General features: G+C 45.4%; 1 protein-coding gene across 2 annotated transcripts in view; it reads left to right on the top strand.

Moving 5' to 3' along the window:
- MXI1 (MAX interactor 1, dimerization protein) overlaps positions 1-21,528 on the top strand; it is a 55,760-nt gene that overhangs the window by 8,150 nt on the left and 26,082 nt on the right. The window contains exons 1-3 of one of the 2 annotated variants that reach the window (XM_053983596.1): positions 1,662-2,003; positions 2,715-2,847; positions 18,910-18,939. In XM_053983596.1, coding sequence (XP_053839571.1) covers positions 1,931-2,003; positions 2,715-2,847; positions 18,910-18,939 — 236 coding nt within the window. In that variant the 5' untranslated portion in view covers positions 1,662-1,930. Of the gene's footprint in view, positions 1-1,661; positions 2,004-2,714; positions 2,848-18,909; positions 18,940-21,528 lie in introns of those variants that run through there. The other variant, XM_053983594.1, reaches the window with a different exon arrangement.

Genomic DNA, 21,528 nt, shown 5'->3' with positions numbered 1-21,528 from the left:
CTTCTCTAGTTCAGTGCTGCCGACTCTTGCAGCTCCATCAGAGTCCCCTGATACTTTGTGCTCTGCCTAAAACCCTTGCTACCAGATATAAGCCTTTGACTGAGAATCTCTGCTTTTTTGGGATTTTTCCAAGGTACTTTCCTGTCTCCCATTGTGATGGAGGAGTGTTTGCAAATGTAACCAGTCATGGCCTAAAGGTTCAGAAAATAACCCCAGTCAGAACTACAAAACAGTCTTTGGGGGATTCTAAGTCAGAATCAGTTGGAGATTCAGATATTTACTATGAATGTTCTGATCTTGAATGTTTTCTGAGTGCATCCTTTTCGGTATAATACAAAGACTGGTATAATAGAATTCTATGTTATCAGGTTTTTAAGCTCTATTCCAGCTAATGCTGAAGTTGGTAAAATTCAGGGTGATAGAAGTGATCCAAGGGTTTGTACCTATATGAAAATCAGGGTGTAAATACATTATTAAAGTTCTGAAAAGAGTGAAAATACTGAAAGCATTTGTTAAAATGTTGAGATGGTCACTGTTGTGCCTTGTTAATGTGCTGCTTCAAGTATAGTGAGTTTGCTGTCTATGGTATCTCTTGTCTATGCTCTTAAATAATCTGTGCACATTGAAAAATGGTCCTTGCTCCTTAGCCTCCCATGAAAAACAATGTATCAGTCACTCCAGGTGGGAATTCCTGGCATCTTTTTTTTAGTTCCATCTCCACAGGTGAGATGTAGAAAGTTTCCACACTGTGGCTGTGGCTTTGTCTTTTGTAGCCTTTCTGCTTTATCCTTGCCAGTTCCATGTGGGTGGGCATGGAGCCCTCGCCTGGCGTGCTGCATCCAGTTCTGGGCTTCTCATTTCAAGAGAGACGTGGAGCTCCTAGGGCAGGTGCAGTGGAGGGCTACAGAGTTGATCAGGGGACTGGAGGGTCTCTCTTAGGAGGAAAGGTTGAGGGAGCTGGGCCTGTTCCACCTCAAGAAGAGATGACTGAGAGGGGATCTTAGCAGTGTCTGTGTGTTTGAAGGGAGGTGTCAGAGGTTGGAACAGGTAGTTTTTGGTGGTGCCCAGCAATGCACCACCAAAGTGGCAACGGGCAGAAACTGATACACAGCAGTCCCACCTGAATATGAGGAACTGTGCAAGTAACTGAGCACCGGCACAGGTTGCCCAGTGAGGTTGTGGAGTCTCTCTCACTGGAGATATTCCAGAGCCATCTGGATGCAATCCTGTACACTGTGCTCTGGAGTGACCCTGCTTGAGCTGGGAGGTTGACCCACCGTGGTCCCTCCCAGCGTGACCCACTCTGTGATTCTGTGACCTGACCACCACCACCTGGGGGTCTGGGTGGGCGCAGAGCCATCCCCTCAGGCGTGGGGACACGCAGCCATTGCCCCAGGAGCTGCCCCCGACACGCTCCGGCGGTGCCTCGGTGCTCCCGGGAACTGCATTTCCCAGCCCGCCCCGCTCCGCTCCGCTCCGCCCGCCCGTGAGCGCCGGGCAGAGGTAAACAAAGTGCTGCGAGGCGGCGGGCGGGGCGGCGGCCGGAGGGGCCGGTCCCGCCGCGGGGCTGCCGGGCCGAGGGGGCCGGGGCTGGGATCCTGGCAGGGCCCGGCGCGGGGGCGCGTCGGGGCTGGCCGCGGGGGCAGCGCTCGGCCGGGCGCTGGGGACGGGGCTGGGGCAGGAATAAGCGCTCGCCGCTCCCCGGCGGGAGCATCCCGGAGCGGGTCCTTGCTCCGGCATTTCCTCGCGTGTTCCCTTGCCGCCCCTCGCCCTCTCAGGAGAGCCGCCCTCGGGACGGTGTGACGAGGCCCGGGCACTGGGCAGAGACGGCGATCCCCGGCGCCTCACCACCGCAGCCGCCCCCCTGTCCAGCGGGGAAACCGGGAGCGTGGGGGCGGAGGGCGGCCCGGGGCTGCGGAGCCCCCCGGCCATGGAGCAGGTCCAGATGATCAACATCCAGCGGCTGCTGGAAGCGGCCGAGTATCTGGAGCGAAGGGAGAGAGGTAATCGGGGGAGGATGGGTGCCCTCCGTGAGGGGAACGGGTCTGGGGTCAGATCCCCACCGAGGGCGGAGAGTGACCCCGGAGAACGGATCAGAGCCAGTGTTTGCTGGCGGGGTGGTGGTAAATCCCCAGCAGTGAGGGTTGGATGAAGGATAGGGCTGATGAGTCCTCCTGAAGGTGGTGGGTGAGGTGGAATGTTTTTGCAGAGTGGGGGAGATTGACGTGGATGTGGTTTCTGGGAGGAAAAGGGGATATTGGTGTGAAAGTTTTCCACTGGGCAGGAGGGATGATGATGGGTGGCTCTGGCTCAGCAGAGACGTCAGTGGCACAGTGAAATACATCTGTTTGCCTGGTTCAGATAGGTTGGGCAGGAGGAGAGATATGAGGCACTCTCTGGACTGTCATGGGTTTTTTTTTATATTTTCAATGTTTGAGTGGTGGTGACCTTCCTCCAGGGTTGGCAGAGACTTTATACTTCCCTTCCTCCCTTTTCTCCAACCCCAGTCCACTTCCCTGTGAATATATCCTCAGTCATTTCCCTGAGCTGTTGTGGTTAAGGGCCTCCCCAGCTACGCCAGTGGGTTAGTGGTGAGGCCTGCCTGCTGAGTTCTTTATTTTTTTCTCTCCTTTTTTTTTTTTTTTTTTTTTTTTTTTTTGTTTGTTTGTTGTTGGTTTTTGTTTTTAATGCCTTGCATGTTGATTCTCTTGCAGAGTGTGAACACGGCTATGCCTCGACCTTCCCCTCAGTTCCAAGCCCTGGACTACAAGACCCGAAGCCCCCGCGGAGGCTGAGCCGGGCACGGAAATACAGCGGCAGTGGCAGCATTGCCAGTATTGCCACCAGGTACGAGGTGGGCAGCACAGCTCAGGGGGCAGGGCAGGCTGGGCGTCGAAGCTGCAGAAGAAAGTTGGAGGCAGTGGAGAGAAACTTGCTCTCTTGGAAAAATGGGAAGAGTCTGAACAGCTAGAGGGATTCAGAGCTGGAGCACACAAGGGCAGTGTCCATTCTGGATCCATAGCACTGGAAGTAGCGGGGACACAGGGGAGCTGGATCTGAAGTGGCACTGCCAGCTGACACCATGCCAAGTCTCAGATGCTGCAGAGGGAAGGGGAATAGGGAGATCTGTTCATAAGGTTTAAGGAGGAGGTAGGCAATAGCTATTCCCATTGTATACAGCTGATGTCTTTCCAACCCAGAAATCACTGCTTTTAAGGGATAGTGCATGTGCAGCCTGGGTGCTTTGGGATTGTAATGACAGGCATGATTTGAAGCAAAGAAATGTTTTGAAATGGATCCCCTACAACAAATGGGAGAGAGGGAGATGACTGACTGTAATGTACAACATGTTAAAAATTCAGTTCAGGAAAACAAAGCTGTGTTTCAGTCTGCCTTTCAGGGCAGTGGGATTTCCCAGCTTTTGATAGCTTGGTAATTGTAGAACTCCATGTTTTTGACACCTTTCTTATTATACAATGGCACGTTTGTTGGTTTTTTAAATCTAGAAGAGACAACAGGATTAAGCCTATTGCCTGGTGCTGTGGTTGCATCTGCCTCTTCCCTCTCATTCCTGTTCTTTTTATTTTTGTTTGCTACCTTCTGTAGATTTGTTGAGACCTTCTGAGATAGAGAAACTTTAGAAACATAAAGTATGCCTTTGAAAAGGCATTTGCAAGCTTGCTTTTACTGCAGCAAGGCCTGTGCAATCCATAAAATGGTGGCAGGTGGCTCAGGTGATTAAAACTTTCTTAAGGCCATTGGGAAGGATCTGTAAAGGCCTAAGAGAAAGGTGCCTTTGCAGTGATTCTGCTTTGGCAGCATTTGATAATAGAGGTTGTTTGAAGCAACGTTAGGACACCTTGCTGTGGGGAAGTTCTCTTCATCAGGATCAGCATATCTTGAGCTCGTTGTATGCTCAATGTTTGTATTTGCTTCCCTACTTCATCCAGGTTCTCCTAATTTGAGGGCAGTTGTAGCTCTTTACTGTTTATTATGAGCCAAAGCCCCCAGTCCTGCAATTTTGTGTTGGAAAATGATGGCAAATGCTGAATTGAGGTCGGTATTTTTCTCTCTACGTTTCCCACTTACTATTTTTCCATCCCACACCTCTTTGTCTCAAAGGCCTTTGTCATGGCAACCTGCCCTTCTCCAGAGGAGGGCTGGAAGCACATCCCCCTCAGGAACTCCTTAGCACTGAATCCAGCAGCCTGTAGGCTGGAGAGGGATGCAGAGCACTCCCAGTCCCTGGGGCCAGGGTGCTCAGCAGGCCCTGCCAGCACACTGCTCCAGGCACAGCTCTCCTGGGGCAGCTTTGGTGCTGACACCAGCCCACTGGGCCCTGAGCCTGACAGGCAGAATATGTTCCTGTGGGGGGAAAGGCAACAGAGAAGCAGAAGAGGTACTTTCTAGTCTTACTTAAACCTTCTTTATACAAGGAATAGTGAGGGCACATTGAATCTTTAGAGTGAGAGCACTGTTATCCAGAGCGTTTCCTCCTGTGGGTGTTTCAGCCTCAGGGAGTGACCAGTGTCAGGTCTGCTCCAGGCAGAGACCAGAGTGGGTCTTCTGGGGAGCTCAGACCTTACATGCACAGTTGGAAATGGAAGTTTCTTTTAGCACAAGTCGTAGCAGCTTGCACTTGCTGTAGGAGATGGCAGGCCTTCCAGATGGCTGAAGTGCTGGGAAGTGACAACTGTGAAGTTTAGGGTGCCTCCAAATTCACTGCAGTGTCTTTTGTGTGATGCTGAGTATAGCAACAGCCTTGTTTAAGGAAGGCTCTGTATCATCTCTTCCTGTTAAAATCAAAGGGGCAATTCAGTAAGTTCTGTCTGGTGGAGTTGGAATGGACTTTGAATTAAATATCAAATCCTTGATGAAGAACAAAACTTACATTTCATGTGTGGACAAGAGATTTTCTTAGATTGCTTTTGTCTCAAAATATTTTATTAGTGTAGAGGAATTATGCATTTAGATCTTATGCAGATCTTGTAATAAAACAGCCTCCTGTAAAAATATCTCTCAAGCAACCTTGGGAAAGCAACAATGTTTTCCTTTTTCTTTTATTTTTTATTAATACACTTTTACAAATTCTTTTACAAATTGGCACGTGTACATTTTGGATGGTCTTTATTGAACCAAATAATCCATGATTTTGTGATACAGGGTATTTACGAAGCCTGGTTGCTTGTTTGATTAATATTTTAATTCCAAGTATTTCCCTTCAGCATTTGCAGCCCAGACATGACAGCTATTTCTTCCCAACAGGCTCTGTGCTGTCATTGCACAAACACACAGAAAGTTCTGAGGAGCAGACAGCCCAGTTCTGGATGGCAATGTGGTGGAGGAATTTTTATTCTTACAGAACTATGGTGGTCTCACAGTCTCAGCAAAATAATTCTTTTCTACCCCAAATAGATAAGAGGGAGAACATTGCTTTATAATTTCTAATTCATGTGATGCAATTGTACAGAAGGATGTTGTGGCTCAGGTTCTCTTTTCCTTTGCTTGTCTCCGTTGTGCTGCAGAGGGTTTCCCTCTGCAGTCATTTTCTACATGAATGTGCAGTGTTTCATGCAGATATTTGAAAGACCTAGTGAGTTTGAGTTAAATCATGAATGTGTTTAAAAATACAGTTATATTTTAGTCGGGGATATTTTGGTATGGGAAATTATCCACCTGCAGAAAATAAGTGGAGAATCACAGTCATTGTTACCTTGTGTTTATAATAGACAAGGGAAACTTTTTTTTTTTTTTAACAAATCCTACTTAACACATAGATAAAAGCAAAAACCCAAGCAAATTAAAAACCCAGGTTAGCCAACATGTGTTACATTTGAATTGAATATTGCCTCCTTAAATTTGATCTTGACAAAATTATCTTCTGGTTTTTGGAATGGGATGAAAAATGAACAGAGGTTTGTTACAGCGTGTAGTATCACTTATTTAATGTTACTTTCTTCAGAAGATGTTTCTGGGGCAGAACCTGAGTTCTAAAACGTTGCTAGAGAAGTGAGGTGGTCTGTGCTGGGAGTGCAGTTCTGTGGGTACATTAACTTGTACTCAATGTCACTGGAAATTGCTGTCATGGACCCTCCATGTGCAGTTCTAATAGACCCGATTATTTGAAAGGTTCATTATAGTTAGTTAGGATTAGCCTGGCTTGATATTTGTACATTTTGGAAAATAATTGAGAAGACTTTTTAATCAATTAAATCATTGTGTCAGCAGGAAATAAAATAAACAGTAGGGTTGTTAAATTATTTTTCCCCCAATAATACCATCAATTTAATGAAGTTAAGATTTATAACGAAATCTGAAATTACATTACAATATTAGATTGTCATTTGTGTTTTGTTTTTATGTAGGCTCTCAGGCACGTAGAAAGCCTGTTGTTTTTTGGTGTAATCCTGGGGAAATACCAAGCATCCTCCCAGCAGCACTGGGAGCCTCAGCTCTCCCAGGAGGCCCATGTTGTTAAGGGCTCTCAAATAATCTATTGCTCAGTTCCATGGGGGAGGGTTTGATCTCTGTCCAGTTTCTTTTTCGTTTCATTTTCCTCTCTTCCCATTATCCTCCCTTGTGTCTGGCGCTGCTTCCCAAGGGCCTTTCAGACACCTACAGTCTGGTAGCAGGTTGCTTCAGAGCTTGGAGGCAGCAGCTGTGATGAGTATGGTAAGGCATTTTGGGCATGTTATCTTGGAAATCTGGGTGTCTGGGCTTCTTTGCCCTTCTGACTGTTCTACTGGTGCAGCTCCTCATTTTCTCTGTTGTTACACTCTCATCTACCCATATGAAACTGTTTTCCCACTTCTAAATCTCATCACTTGGTTTTGTGCTGAATCTTCTCTGTAGACTTTCACTCTCATATCCTTTGAAACTCTCTCTTAAGGGTTGATATGGGGACTGTACTGCTGAAACCTTCAGGTATCCTTGGCTTTAAGCTTGGTTTACTCACAGTGTCCCAGAGCAAGGGCTGTGGGGTGAGTGTGTAGCTGTGCATTAGGTACACTGTGTGCCTTAGGTGATGGCTTAATGTAGCACAGGTTCAGAAGCTCAAAGGGTGTGGCTGCAGGTGAATCTGCAAGTCAGCCTTGGGTGTCTGGTACACAAGAAATCTGATTTACTGCAGCAGAAGTGCTGTGCAGCTGTACCTCACTGTACAGGGGAGGAATAGAGGGGTTGGTGAACATTTCACATTTTAATATATTATATCTTTTCTGTCAAAGGAGGTTTCCACCCTCCTCCCCTCACATTGTGCTGCTGACTGAGTACCTGGCAATCTTCAGTCCTTCCTAGAGCCTCAGGAGTTAGGACAGTCCTGTAATTATGATCTTATTGGGAGAGAGGGTGTGCAGGTGGCTGAGTGGTTTGCCTGTCTTTTGTAAGGAATTCCTGAAAGAGCAAATTGCTGTGTCAGCTCTTGTTGATCTATTTTTCTGCACAAAGCCCCTACCCCTATCTTCATGTCCCAGAGACCTAGTTCCTGAGACCTTCTGTCCACAGCTTTCCTGCTTCCTAGGCTCTATAGTTGTTACTTGTTTCTGGATGATACTTTGTTTATTTGCGTGTGAGTTTTTTGGGTTTTTTTCAATCCTCTTGCACTGGATCACACCTCACTCCACAGCTAGTGGGAGTTGAGTTTTGACTCGCTGTGTGTAGGTGGGTTAGAATCTGGCCCTTGTGTAATATGGGGGGGATAGAGGCTGCTTTCTGCCTCAAGCCTTGTAGTGAAGCTCTATTCATGGCTCAGGACCTGGCTTTGCTTCACAGAGTACAAATTCACACGTGTAAAACAGAGAATGTGTGAGATCTGCTGTGCTATGTTTTGAGTTATGCTTCATTTTGATTATGTACAAGCAGTGTGATTAGTATCTGGAATCTTCATCTTGCTGTTGAAACCTTGTCTGGACTTACTTGGAGACAGGATCTTGCCTCCCAGTAGAAGGTATACCTGAATATGCTGGTTAATTTTTCAAGAAAGGGAAGCTGAACAAAGCTGAGTTGTCAAGGATTGCTTTTCTCTTAGAGATATTGAGGGACACTGGCCAGCAATATTGAGTACAGTAAGATAATGTGCATGACTTCCTTTTGAGAAAGCATAATGACAGTATAAATGTTGGGCTGGGAAGCTGGATTGGTGGTCCATGCACAAGAGGCAAATCACCCCATATTCAAATCCCACTGTCTTTGTAGGTTTGTACCTGCATACAGGTGCTCAGAGAAGTCTGGCAGGTAGGACTGTACTGAACTCTGTTCAGCCTCAGCACATCCCCTCTGCCCATTTGATGTAATTTGCCCCTGTGCAATCTGCAAGTATAGATAAGCAACTCCCAGTTATGCTGGAGTTTCTGAACCTGCCAGCACTGCATTGTGTGAGATCCTGACATGATGTGGAAAACAAAAGTACCCCATGTAGGTGACTTTTTGTATACAGTGTTTTCTGAGTGGTGCTTGGCTTTGCAGTACAGCTGACAGGTTACCAGAGAAAGCACAGAAAGTGGGGTGAACCCAGCAAATGGCATGAGAAGCATAAACCCCACTCCCTGGTGAGGAATGAGGCCTCCAAAAGTGCAAGAGCTGATGTAGCAATTTCCATGGGGTAACCCACTGTGTTCCTCTTTGTCACCCTGTTTATTTTATAAGCCTCCAAGGAAGAAGATCCTGCAGAGCTGCAGTTCCTGTTTTCCTTTGTGTATTAGCAATATAGGGGTATCTGGGCGGCAGGGAGTCTATGCAGAAACCCACAATTCTAGGCTCAATTTATACTTTGTACTTTCAGTAGTTGTAAAATGTAATTTGTGTTCTCTTTAGACTAACCAAGTTGTGCAAAGAGGCCTTTGTGTAAACTAGAAGTAGGCCCAGTTGTTGATGTTATCTGCAACTGAGCTGTAATTCTCTGCTGCAGCATCTGTCTGCTGTGAAGTGTCACTGTATGTGGCTGAAGGCTCATGATCCCTTTGTCCTCCCAGACTTGGGGGAATCCTCTGCAGGAGTGTGCTGTTTTACAGCAGTGGGAGTCAGTCAGGGCTCATGCTGTTTGTGTTGCAGCACTGCCCAGTTAGAGCTGTGCTGCAGCTGCCGTGGGCTGATTTGCATCACTGATCACAGTGCTGTTGTGATGACAGGAAACATCACATTTTGGTTCTTATGTTCTCAGGGTCTTTTGAAATGTGAAGCTTGTTAGTCCCAGCCCCTAGAGAAATTTGGTGTCCTGGGATGGTGGGGAGGATATTTGGGCCAAATCTGGTCAACTGTTCCTGCAATTCTCTTGTTTTCTCTTTCCATTGTATTCACTGTACAGGCAATTCTCTGGTTTAAGTCGTATTTCTTCTTTGTCAGTTGTTTTGGTTTTCTTCCCATCTCAGCACATTTGTACCCTTTTTATATCTTCTCTGTGTAATGCTTCATCCACAGCACATGCAGGGATTTATCCTTCATGGTTTTGTTTAACCTGACCTGGTGCTGTGCTCGGCAGTGAATTGGTTGTCACCTGTAGTGTTGTTTCCATCTGTTCTCCTGTTTATAGGTAAGACTGACTTTTTCCTTTCCTGCTCCTGATGGAGCTTTCAAATCCATTTCTATTTCTGACCCAAACAGACTGGTCAATGTCCTGCTGCTGAGTTAATTGTCTTGCATGTTGGAGTTCCTGCTGTTCATCATCTCCTGATCCCTCCTGACAAACTTCTGCCCAAATTCAAAGACTGGCTGCTATTTGTTCTCCTCCTGAGAGTGTTGGCTCTTACTCCCTACCTTCTTTGAACCAACAAAGATAGGATTTGTTTTTGTTGACTTATTTTGGGCTCTCTTGATCAGAGGCTGTGGGTCTCTGGGGCTGTGCACTTGGCTGGCCTTTGCCTAGATCTCTTCTCTATGAGACACTGCCTTGTTGCAGCTCAGAGAGAACAGGCCTGCTTTTTCCATCTTGCTGGATATATTCCCATCTCTCTTTTCTGTGTTCCTTACTGTACTTTCAGTCCTTTCATTCTCTGATATGAAAGTGATTTCACTTCAGTTCTGTTGCTTTATGAATCCAGTTTGAAGTAGCCTTAGATGATTTCCAATATTACCTTAATTACTTGTTTATGCTTTGCTGCTTGCTCTGTGACAAGCAGGCATGTGGACTGAGAGCAATTCTTCTGCCTCAGTTTTGATTAAAGCTCCTCTCCATAAAATAGTCGATTATTTTCTGAAAGCTTCTCATTTATCTCCTACCATCTGTTACACCATCAAGAAGGGAGAAGTTGTGAGAAAGGACAGAAAACATTGGGATTGCTGTTGGGGCTGCTGCTCCAGTGGTCATTGCCCAGGTGCCTGGGCAACACTAAAGCAGCATATAGGCATGGTAAGCTAACATAGCACCACTTCTGATTTGCCTTTAACAGTGAGGCTACAAAGTGCAGCAGTTCATGAACTGCTTTACAAGCAGCCTGGCCACCTAGGAGCTGTGGGAGGTAGCCACCTTGCAGCCTTCATATTAGTTGGTGCTGCTTGTGAGCCAGAACTGTAAGAATGGAAGAAATTGAAGCTCTTCTGTTTTTCTCAGCCTTTCTTTTCCATGGATCTCCCAAATGCTGAATGAGTATGTCCCTATTGACAGAATACAGTTGGAGACATAAGGGCATCTGGATTCTCTTCCTGATTTTCTTACAGCCCGTGGAGTCTTTGTGCCTCAGTTTCCCTAGTTCAGCAAGCAGCTAACAGTATTGTCAATGTATTTTCCTCTTTTAAAGTATATTTCCCCCTGCCTTCATCTCCAGGCACAGTATTGCAGCAGTATGGTTGTAACATGAGAGATAACTAACAAGCCTAAATAGAAGTGAAGGAAGCCTGGCCTGGCCCACAGCCATACAAATGCCATCAGTTTCTTTTCAAACAAAGTGCAGTTCAGTCAGGTGGTGTTTACACAAAAAGCCTCACTTTCCCCAGTGCATCTGAAGGCAGTTTCTTGAGGGCAGAAGATGTGTGTTTGCAGAGAAGTACATGTTCCCCAAACAGACTGCTGCACTGCAGAGGACATTGCCTAGGCTATTTCTGGAAATGACCATCTTCCTCAAAAGGGTAATGTTATGTGTGGGAAGAAGCACGTTATAGGGGAAGGGCCTGGCATGCTGGGCCCTTGGATCATTTCCTGAGTCTGCTGCCGAAAGGCTGCACGATCTGGGCACGTCAGATGACCTACATGGGTCCTGCCATCTGCACATTATATGGTTCCCACCATCTGTATGTTGAGGTAATGCATACACTTTTCTAATCCTGTTTTCTGGAAGCAGTATAGATGTTTTGGAGCTTGTAACTGTTTGAAAGAAGATGAGACTTAATCTCCTAAGTTTTCTAGATAGATTTGAAAATTGCCTTCTGTGTCTTTATTCTTTTTCTGTGAACCACTGCAATGCAGGTACCAGCAACTGGGATACTGGTTCTGATTTGGCCTTGGAAGGGGCCAAGTCCTTGACCATGTAGTGAGACATATCCTACTGGAAATCAGCAGGACAGGGACCACATAAAAAGTATTTGTATTTTTCTGTCCTCATTCTTTGTCATGCTCTTCCTTGTTCATGGGAGAGCTTGGAAGTGAATGGTAACATTTTTCTTCAGCAGGTCATAAAATACACGGTTTTGTCAATATATTAAAAAAAGGCAAGAATCTGTTTATAAGAAGCTCAAACTCCCTTGCATCATGGATCACAGACAGGAGTCTTGTCTTGGTGAAGGCAAAAATATTCTTTTTCCTGACATGTGAGAATCTACCTGAATTGTCCGAGTTCTAAATTTTTACAGAAGATGTTGTCTGCTGTATGTCCAAGAGGGATGGACTAGGGTTTCTCTACTGAAATGGCTAAGGCACTTCACCAAATGAACATACATCAGCCTTTGTCTCTGATCTGTGTGTACCAGCCTCTTTTGACGTGGTTAACTGTAGGCTGGGAAAAAAAGGAAGTGGTTTCTGTAGGACTTTTGCTCACTTGTGACAGAAGGCAAATGGAGCAATGAATACCACTTTGGAGAACTTGCTTCACTCTTGGCTGCTGTCAGCTGCCCGGTGTCCAGTCAGCAAGCCCCTTTCAGGCCAGCTGGTTATGGGAGACCCCAAACTGTCTATTCCTCACACTGGTCTTTTCCAAGGTACAAACCTGGGATCTGGACTGTGGAAGTGCTGGTGGTACACAGCCAGAGGGGGCACCAGCAGGGCTTGTGTTTAGAACATGCAAAGTGGCCCAGAAAACGAGGTCCTTGGGGGTCTTCATGGAAGTGCTCACAGGGACATGGAAGATGCAGTTCTGTTTTCTCTGTTTCTTAGCTTCCAGTTTGGAAAGTGAGGATGCATGACAATAAATGTGCTTGTGAACTGCCCAGCCACTGCTCTCGGTGAGCCTGTCAAAAAGCCTGTAAGGAAAGCACCAGTTCTGTATTCAGAGCAGGGCTTGGCTTGAGGCCACGCATTGAACAATGAAGAGAAAACAAAATATTGAATAGCTGCTTGTTCAGCAAACCCAGTTCCTCTTGGCCGTACAGGGCCCTGCATGAGGACAGTTTTCCTCTTGCATTTGGGGCTAGGATCAGCATGTAGGGTCTCAGGTGGTGCAGGAAAAAGCCCACACCAGCACACTTGCTCCCAGCCTGCACAGTAGGGAGCGAAGCCAGCTGGGGACTTCTTTGCTGGCCCCAGACTGCAGCACTGAATGCAAACAACATTCCTGCTGTTATGTCGCCTGGCTTGGAAAACCTTTCCCTGCAGAGTGCCACCTTGTGCTGCTTATTAGGATGTCAGTCTGGTTTGGGGGAGCTCAGCTCTGGAACTGGGATAAACTCGTGGTGCTCAGCAAGGAGGAGCTGTCTTCCTGCTCTTTTCTCCTGTGTGCTGAAAAAGCAGAACATGCAGCAACAGAACAATGTTGCTTCCCCAGCTGAGGGTTATGTCTGATATGTCTGTTGGTTGAGTTTTATTAGTAAATTAATACTGCTTTGTTATTGGCTCCCATTTTAGATTGTTCTCTGGCACTTTGTACAGTGATGTTTGAGAGTCAGGATAGCCCACTTGGCAGACAGTGGGCAAGACATTAAGGCTGGTTTTGGTTTGGGTTGTTGTTGATTGTGGGCTTTTTTCTCATTTTCCCATTTACACTTCACAATGGTTATGTGATTTTTTGGGGGTATTTGACCCAAGAGTCAGATGGCATGAGTGTTCATGTTAGCTGTCTCTGGGATGCCTGAGAACACCTACCTTATCCTGGGGTTCAGGGAACCCAAATTAAGTACCCTGCTCTGCCACAGGTTTCCTGTGTGACCTTGGGAAAATTATTTATAATTTCTGTGTGGTGGTGTTGTCCCCCTGCATAAAAAGTATTATGGAAGACTTAATTTTGAAATGTTGCAAACAGAAATAATGGTTATGGGGAGCGGGTACCAAATTGAGAGAGGCTGTGTAAATACTGTAGGTGACTTTGAATATATGTACTCCTTGAAGGGAAGTATGCAGTATACTTTTAAAAGTTGTTTTGACTGAGTCTTGCAGGAGACTTTCCCAATACTGTGTAGAAACACAGGGGTAGGTGACTTTCTACAGTTGTGAACCACGTGGAAGAGCCCTCGTCTGCTCTTTGAGCTGAAAACAGACTGTGGGGCCATTTTTCCTTTTGCAAAGATGAACAAACATGAACAGATGCCAGTACGGCTGCGTTCCCTTCTCTGTTGGAGACGGAGAATGTGAACTTTGGAAAGGGTCTGGCTTGATCCTGGGAAAACAGCTTTGATCAGAGCCTTAGGAGGAATCTGATACTGTGTCCGTCTAAGAGGGACAGAAAAACTAGCCAGAGTTTGGGGCCAGGTTAATCTGGTGCATCTCCACTGACGTCCGTGAGAAGGTGAAACAGTCTGTTCCATCCCCTCACCTCACCTCCTCATGGAGAAGAATTTACTCTGCACCTCAAGGCCAGACAGTGTAGGGGATTTTTGAGGTAGTAATGCTTATGATAATTTTTGTCTCTGGTATTGCTTGGAAGGAAACATTTTGTTAGATTTGCTGATATGCAAGGCTGAGGTGATGTTCTTGTTAGACTTGAGGCTGCTACTTGCAAAGGACATAAGGATGGCAGCAGAAGGACTCTGGCTGTGCCGTCTTCTGTTCAGCTGCATTTTGCTTCTCCTTGCTGTAGGAGCTCATGGCAGTGTTGAGTACAATAAGTTGCTATGTTCCCAAGGCTCCCCTGCAGCTCTCTGAGGGCCAAACTTCTGGGCCTCCCAGAGGTGAGGAGGATTCACAACTCCCTTAGAAAGAGCTCTTGAGCATATCTGGGCAGGAAGAGTTAACTCTTGTGCAGCCTTCATTTGTCTTGCCATTGGGCTGGAAGCTTGACATGCTGCTGGTGCTGAAGGTTCTTTGTGGGCTTCCCAGGCTGGCTTCTGCCCTGGCTTCATAGGTTACTATGGTGTTGATCCACTTGGGACCCTGGCAAAACACTGGAGTTCTTCAGCCAGTACGTTCTGTTTTGTAGACACAGATGGATTTAAAATGTAAAAAAGCTGTTGACCACCCTTCTTTTCCATGATTTTGTTTTGTCATTTTTGAGGAAGAACTTGCATAAAAGAGAGCAGTAATGTATTCCACTGGTTTCAGAAGGATTGGTTATTCTTGGCTTGGGGAAGGGAAGAAGGCATTTCCTGCAGAGGAATTTAGTGGCCCAGTGAATGGGTCAGCAGAGCCAGAAGGTGGAAAGGGTCTGTAAAATGAAGAAGAATGAGTTTGTATATGGTGTGATGATGCATAAGCGGGAGAAGTAGCTGAACCTGAGAGAAGTAAGACAGAAAGCAGTTGGCCTGGTCTGCAGATGAATGTTCTTGTTTTGCTAAACACGATTCTGTACCCTAATTTTCACAAGCTGGTGGGATATTTCTTTAATTATTAAACTCTTGATAAAGCTGAATAGGATAAGTGAATTTGGAGGAGAAGCACTGGGTCTTGTGCAGGCATTAAGGATGTACTGGAAGAGGCCCCTTACTTAAGGCCTGCAGCACCTCTGAGACAGCAGTATATCTGTTGTGGTGCAGATGGAGTTCTTGGAGTCCTGGACTCCTCTGGAGCCAGGAGCTGATGCCAAATACAGGCAGGAAGATGACCAGGTTCAAGAGAGATGACAGGATCGTTGGGTCTGAATGCCACCTGTGTATTGCGTAGCACAGGGGCTCTTGAGGACTGTGTTTTTCTCAGTAGAAAATAGTTACCTCACTGAGAACCCAAACCAAAATGCAAATGTTCTGCAAATGCATGTATTGGCCCAGTTATCAATAATAAATGTGTAAACCAGAAAGGTCAGCTGTGTTTAATGTCATGTGGCAGCTTTGTGATTTTAGTTACAGTAAAAATTCCAATGACAAATGAATTCAATGCTCTTTAGAGCTTGTTCCTTTCTGCTGCAGTTAATTGTGTTGCCTTACCTGTGCTTGAGCAAAGTTGGGCTGCTTCTGCCATGGTAGAAGAAATTTTATTTAAATAAGGAAAAATGGGGTAAAGTGGCAAATTATTTGCAGATTCTCATTTACTCGGGGACTTCAGTGTAGCTTAATGCTTCGGCAACACCTTGTTACTGTGTTGGATAGCGAGGTTGCAGGCTATATCACTGTAACTGGCACAAAAAGGTTGTTGCATTTAACCTTAAATTAGAATGACTGACAATTTCTGCTTCCCTCTTTCTTCCTATTCTGTATGCAGTTTCAGGTATGTGGGGTAAATTGGGATAACTTGAGTTTGTCGTCTTTCAACTTTTTGTTGCACAGACAGGGACTGCTTTGCTATTTTTTGTTGTTTGTTTGTCTCCTTTATCTTAAGCTTCTGAAACTCATTCTTGATCTTTTTCCAAGCTGTTTTCAAAATGTAGTGAGCAGGATCCTCCTCCTTAATAACATTTCTTCAGTTTTTAGGAGTAGTTATCAGTTTGGGTGTTTCAAATTGACTGTTAAAGAATGACTGCTATAGAAACCTGACTTTTAAATGAGGACCCTGCAGACGGTTTGTGCTGGAGCTACTTTTAAATTGCAGCTGACGTTTGAGCAGTGCCAGTACATGTGTTTGGTCTTTCTTTTCCCCTCTGAATGTGTTCATACCTGCCTGGCTCTGGTTTCAGCTTTGCAGGTTCTGCTTGCCCTGTCCACCTGACAGCAGGAGTGTGAATTCCCCTGGTTTGTGGTCCATGCTCAACAGCAGTGTCCTTGTTTCACGGGGTGACACAGGCTGTGGCTGCTGTCAGCAGCAGCCCAGCGGTGTCCCACTGAGCACACTGGTTACTTGCTGCTGTACAACCAGAGTGTTCCCTGGGTTTTGGCAAGTTTTCAGCTGTGGTGTTCATCCTGTACCCATCAAAAAGCTGGTGATGGTGCACCAGGATGAGGCCTTGATTTCAGTCTGCTGATAGTCTCTAAGTTCTCAGTTGATGATAAGACCAGCTCACTTAGAGATCCAGTTACATTTTCTTCTGTTTACCTATTTACCTATTTAAGGCACTTCTTTTTCTGAGTTGTATCAGTAGAGGCTCCTCCACTTTTTTCCACTTCACTGACAGCACTGTCCTTGTTTAACTCCAAATAAATCTTAGTGACACGTGCAGCCCAAAGATGAGGGCTAAAAACTAATCTTTAGATTAGGAGCTATAGAAAATGAAATGAGTAGTGAACAGAAGAGAGAGGGTTTTTTCCCTTTATGTGTTGTCCAAGCAAAAGAAAACTGTCACAGAAAATTTGAGTTAGTGAATGGTGATAGTGAGGAGCAGTGCTGGACTTTTTTCCTGAATTCAGGTGAAATAAAAAATTAAAACTTTTCCAAATGGTCCTCAGTGAGATTAAGCAAAACATAGGCAGGTAAGAGAAGAAGCCTCCCTGTAGGATTGATTCAGTTCTGCTGAGATTCTTTCGTTTGCATTCAGCTTCAGTGGGAAGGTGTTGGGGGTTGCTTTTTTTTCCTTGCCACAGACATGGTTAAAAGTCACAGTGAATATTTCCTGACTTGGTGAAAAGCCTGTGACCTCTCTCAGTTGCCTTGTTCATCAGAAGGTAGATAGGTAATAAAGAGTCTCCTGTGTGAGAGGAGTAAGGAGAACCTGCTGTTTTAATTTTGTTCACAGCAGTGGGCCAAACTTTGTTCTTTCAGTGCTGGCCTTGGTAATTGGCTCGATATAATATAGGAATTCAAGCCATTGCATATCTTTGGCCTTATAACTGCTAATGTCACAGCCAAGAAGAGTGCAGTCTCCTGCAGGAGCATACAGTAAAAAAGAACAATAAGCATGTTTCAAACTACATACAGGCCGTGGTTCTAAAGGGCCTCAGCTCAGTCCTGATAGGCTCATTTGTCTCCAAGTTGCCTGGACAAATGGATTTTGCTGGTTTAGACTCAGGGAGGTGGAGGGTGGGGTGTGGGTTTGATTTGGGAAATTTTCTGGACTAAATATTATGTTATGATAAACGTAATGGACTAAATATTATGTTTCTGATTCCCGGGAACCAGAATTCACTACTTTAGGGAGGGAATTCAGGAGTTTTCTCAACATGAAGAGTTTGACTATAGTGTGCATTGCTTTTAGGGTATCCCATGTCCTGCTGAGCAGGGTGGCTTGCACAGGAATATGCTAACATTTTGTTTTTCCTCTGCTCTCAGCCATGGTCAGCTAAGGCTCATTTACCTTGTTTTTTGCAGACATCCACAGTTTATTCATCATTCTCAATGCAGTTCTAACACCTGTTAGGCACTCCTCCTTCCTTTTTTTGGAGAAGCATTTAATTATGACAGGGTTTCCCTTGAAGCACATCCTCCATTCAGTTCCCTAATTGTAGAATTCTCTGTGGGATTCTCCAGATGGGGGATAGAGGATAATCTTCTCAGAGCTCCGGAAGAAATGTGATGCCAAATTAGAGAAAATAGATCCTTTTTATTAAGCTCTTGGGTTCTTTTTACTCTTATTTTAAGGTGACCTTCTGTTAAAGAGAAATGTTGGACAAATGGCTATCCTTTTAAATAATCCTCAACAACCTTACCTGGGTTAGATTAGAAATTCTGAATGGATTTAAACTTTTTTTTGCCACTCATTCTATCATCACAGAGGCAAAGAGAATGAACTTGCCTGTTTCCCTTTTGTTTCTAGTTGGTTTCATTTTCATGCTGCAAGGCTCTAAATTAAGGAATACTGTCAGTGTTCGTGGTGTGGTGGGCAGGTATAAAGACAAAGCCCCCTCCTTTGTCGAGTGTCACAGTGTCACTTTATGGGTCACTTCACTGCATGCTGGTGTTGTGGCAGTGCTGTTCCCATCCCCAAGGGGTTTGCAGGCATCCTAAATGTGCTACGCAGTGCCAATGATATTTGAAAACACGGCAGTACTGGCCATCCCATTTTGTGCCCAAATGCTGGCCATGTCTGTGTCTGCTAAATTGGCTCAATCTGGCATGTGACCAGGGGCTGTCCCTACAGGGCCAGTTCTGCTGGAAGGAAGGTTCCCATGTATTTGATGCACAGATTAATTCTCTGTGAGTTCCTGCATTAGAAGATGATACCAATATTTTTATAGTGTGAATGAAGAAATTAAAGCACAAAGAAACAACTTCAGTCCTGTACTGAGTTGGTGGCAGTGCCAGGAGTCTGGAAGTGACAGACTCTGGTCCCTTGTTCTAATCATTGCCTCTCTTCGGGATTTTGTGTGCATTTAAGTCTCTAGGGAACATTTTCTTTAGCAGTAAGGGTACCAGCATTTGCACTGGAGGGAAGGAACATCTTGTCAGCAAGGAGGATGAGACTATAGATTTTAATGTACGTAGTTGGTTGGCTTTGCAGTGTAATGTGCCAGTGGGGATGTGTATGGTTTGCAGCAGTTGCACTTTGGTGCCCAGAGGTCAAAGGTGGCTAATCCAATTGTTTTTTTTTTTCCCAGGTCTACGCACAACGAACTAGAAAAGAACCGGTAAGTAGCTAATGAGTTGAATTCTAAAAAATGTAGACCTGGTAAGTGTAATGTGCTTTGACCTTACTCATGGATGTACTGTTTGATCAGCTTAGACAGCTGTGAGTGACCACACTGCATCATGTAGTTTTAAAAGTTCGGGGGAAGACACAAAGATCTGAAAAAGAAGCTTTGTTTTCAGTTGGGTTTTTTCTCTCTCTCTCTGAAAAGGCAAGAAGTGACCCAGTTTTGTGACTAATCTGTATGCAGAGTAAATACTGTTCTTCTCCTGACACAGTGAAATCTGATTGGGGCACTTTCCATACATGAGGTTGCTACGGGATCAGGTTTCTTGGGCGCTGGGTACTATGTGTTACCGTGAAGCGAAGGGCAGAGCCCTGTGCTCTGCACCCTCTCCCCCCACCCCTGCACTGGGCTGTGACAGTCTCTATAGCACAGAAGAAAATACCATTGTCCAGAGGCTTGGAGCTCTGGCTACCTGCACTCCTGCAGAGACTTTTCTAACCTGTTCTAGGATTGCGCCTGTTTATCCTTGAATCTGATGTTTTAGCAAGCCCTGCAGTTTTGTTACTTGGCTGGCTCTTCTATATGACTCAACCCTTTTGTAACAGGAGTTAAAGTAAGATAAATACCATTGAGACAAGGGGAGCTAGTTCACACACAGATCAGATTATCACCTTCCATTCAGGATGCTATAGTTAAGGTTGTGTCAGGGTTTCCATTATAAACTTATCTTGGCTCTTCTGCTGGATTTTAGGGGGGCTGAGGGTGGGTGTCTGTGTTTTTTGTGGCTGCTATAACAAAGGTGGTGCTTTGGCCAGCTGCTCCTATGAAGAAACCCCCAGGGTGGGAAGAAAAGCTGAGTCTAAATAGGTTGATTGCCTCCTCTTCTCTCTCAACAGCCATCATTTAACAAGGGATGGGAGGACTGTGAGGATGGCCAAAGACACACAGAGGCTTTGAGCCATGTGTGTATTTTTATTCAGACAAGATCTTCCCATGTGGCTTCAAGGGAATTGGAGTACCTCATGTTGGTCTTGTTTCCCTGTCTAGTTAAGTGTACGCAGAAGTCCATTGGGGAGGTCTTTTTAGTAATAAAAAAAAGCCCCCATTTTCCCCCACATCTGCCTCCCCCTAGCAGCAGCCATGCTGGGAAGCAGCTCGGCCTTTGCATGGTCTGGGTGTTTTCTTCCAGCCTGTGCTTCTACCTCCTGATATTTTTGAGTATCTACAGAGTTGCCATGGTCTTATCTCTCCGGGTTGGTGCAGGGAGGGTTTTTTATTTGGGTTATGTTGCTCCCTGAGCTTCAGCCTCTCCAGTCCCAGGTTGAGCTGTGTTGAGGGGTGTTGGCTCCTGGGTTTTCCAGTGCTCTCTCCAGTTCTATTTACCGGTGAGGGAAAGAAAATGCAGTCCTTGGGTCTGACCCAGAACTGAAGGTGCTTTTTTTTCTCCATGACAACAGTAAACCGTCACTAATCTTCAATGTGCTTATTTGCATATCTAATTATTGCTGCAAATGCTGCTTTTACTCAGTACAGCTTTAGAGCAGAGCTGTCTCTATCTTTCCCTCTACCATCCTGGTCCTATCACATTGGCCAAGTTTGCATGGATATGTGATCATCTTCTTCTAGCCTGAGGGCAGGCAGCAAAACTTCAGTTTCTGTGTGGGTGGGATCTTAGCAGCCAGTGTTACAAACTTACTGTCCAGCTAAGGACTCCTGTGGACTGATGGAGTTGGGATGTGCTGGGTACCAGTTGTCTGAGTTGAGGAAGTTTCTGCCTTGATTCCCTGTCTTTAACTGAGGACAGTTATATTATCTGAGGTGGGGATACATAAGGATTGACTATTGACTAGCATGTCAAAAAGTGTTACTCGTGAGAGGAATGTTACTACTTCAGCTTCCCCTTATGCCTCCTTTTCCTGAATATTGACAAGATGTTTGCTGCAGAATTTGTCCTTCCATTTTCAGTTGGTGTAATATCTCTTTCTTCCTCTCCTTTTGTCTGTTATTCTCCTTAGTCCCCACCTGCTCCAGGCTGAAGATTCCTAACCATCAGCCTTCTCAGCAAGGTCTTTCCTCCAGGGCTTCCCATTCTGGGGCACTGTATTCCAGGTCTGTCTCAGACATGGTTTTACAAGCCTTTGGTTTTCATCCTTCTGAGAAGGGTACACGTTTGATCATATTGGGTGCTCTGTACAGGCAGATTCCTGTATCTGGGAACTTAGGTCAGGAGTCCAGTGTTCCTGGTTTGGGATTGTCTGTCCCTTGATGCAGATGCTGTGGCTTGATCAGCTACTCACATCTGCAAACCCAGCTAGATGCTGTGGTGCCTTTGCTATGTTTGCAGTGTTCATTACCAGTGATTTGGGCAGCGAGTTGCATACTGGAAGCATTTATTTTCAAACTCCACAGCAGTGTTTTCTGAGTGAGGGGGATTGTTTCTTGTGTTCCTCAGCTCCATGTTTTATTTGCTCTGTTGTTAAGTTTGTCAGTGTCTCCAGACTTAACTGTTGCAAATATAAAAGCCCTGATACTAATGGCTTTGTGGCTGACAGGTGCTCATTTTCCCTATTATTTGAGATTATT

The sequence above is a fragment of the Vidua macroura genome, chromosome 8, assembly GCF_024509145.1.
Source record: "Vidua macroura isolate BioBank_ID:100142 chromosome 8, ASM2450914v1, whole genome shotgun sequence".
Lineage (NCBI taxonomy): Eukaryota > Metazoa > Chordata > Aves > Passeriformes > Viduidae > Vidua > Vidua macroura.
This window is presented reverse-complemented; position numbering and strand designations above follow the sequence as displayed.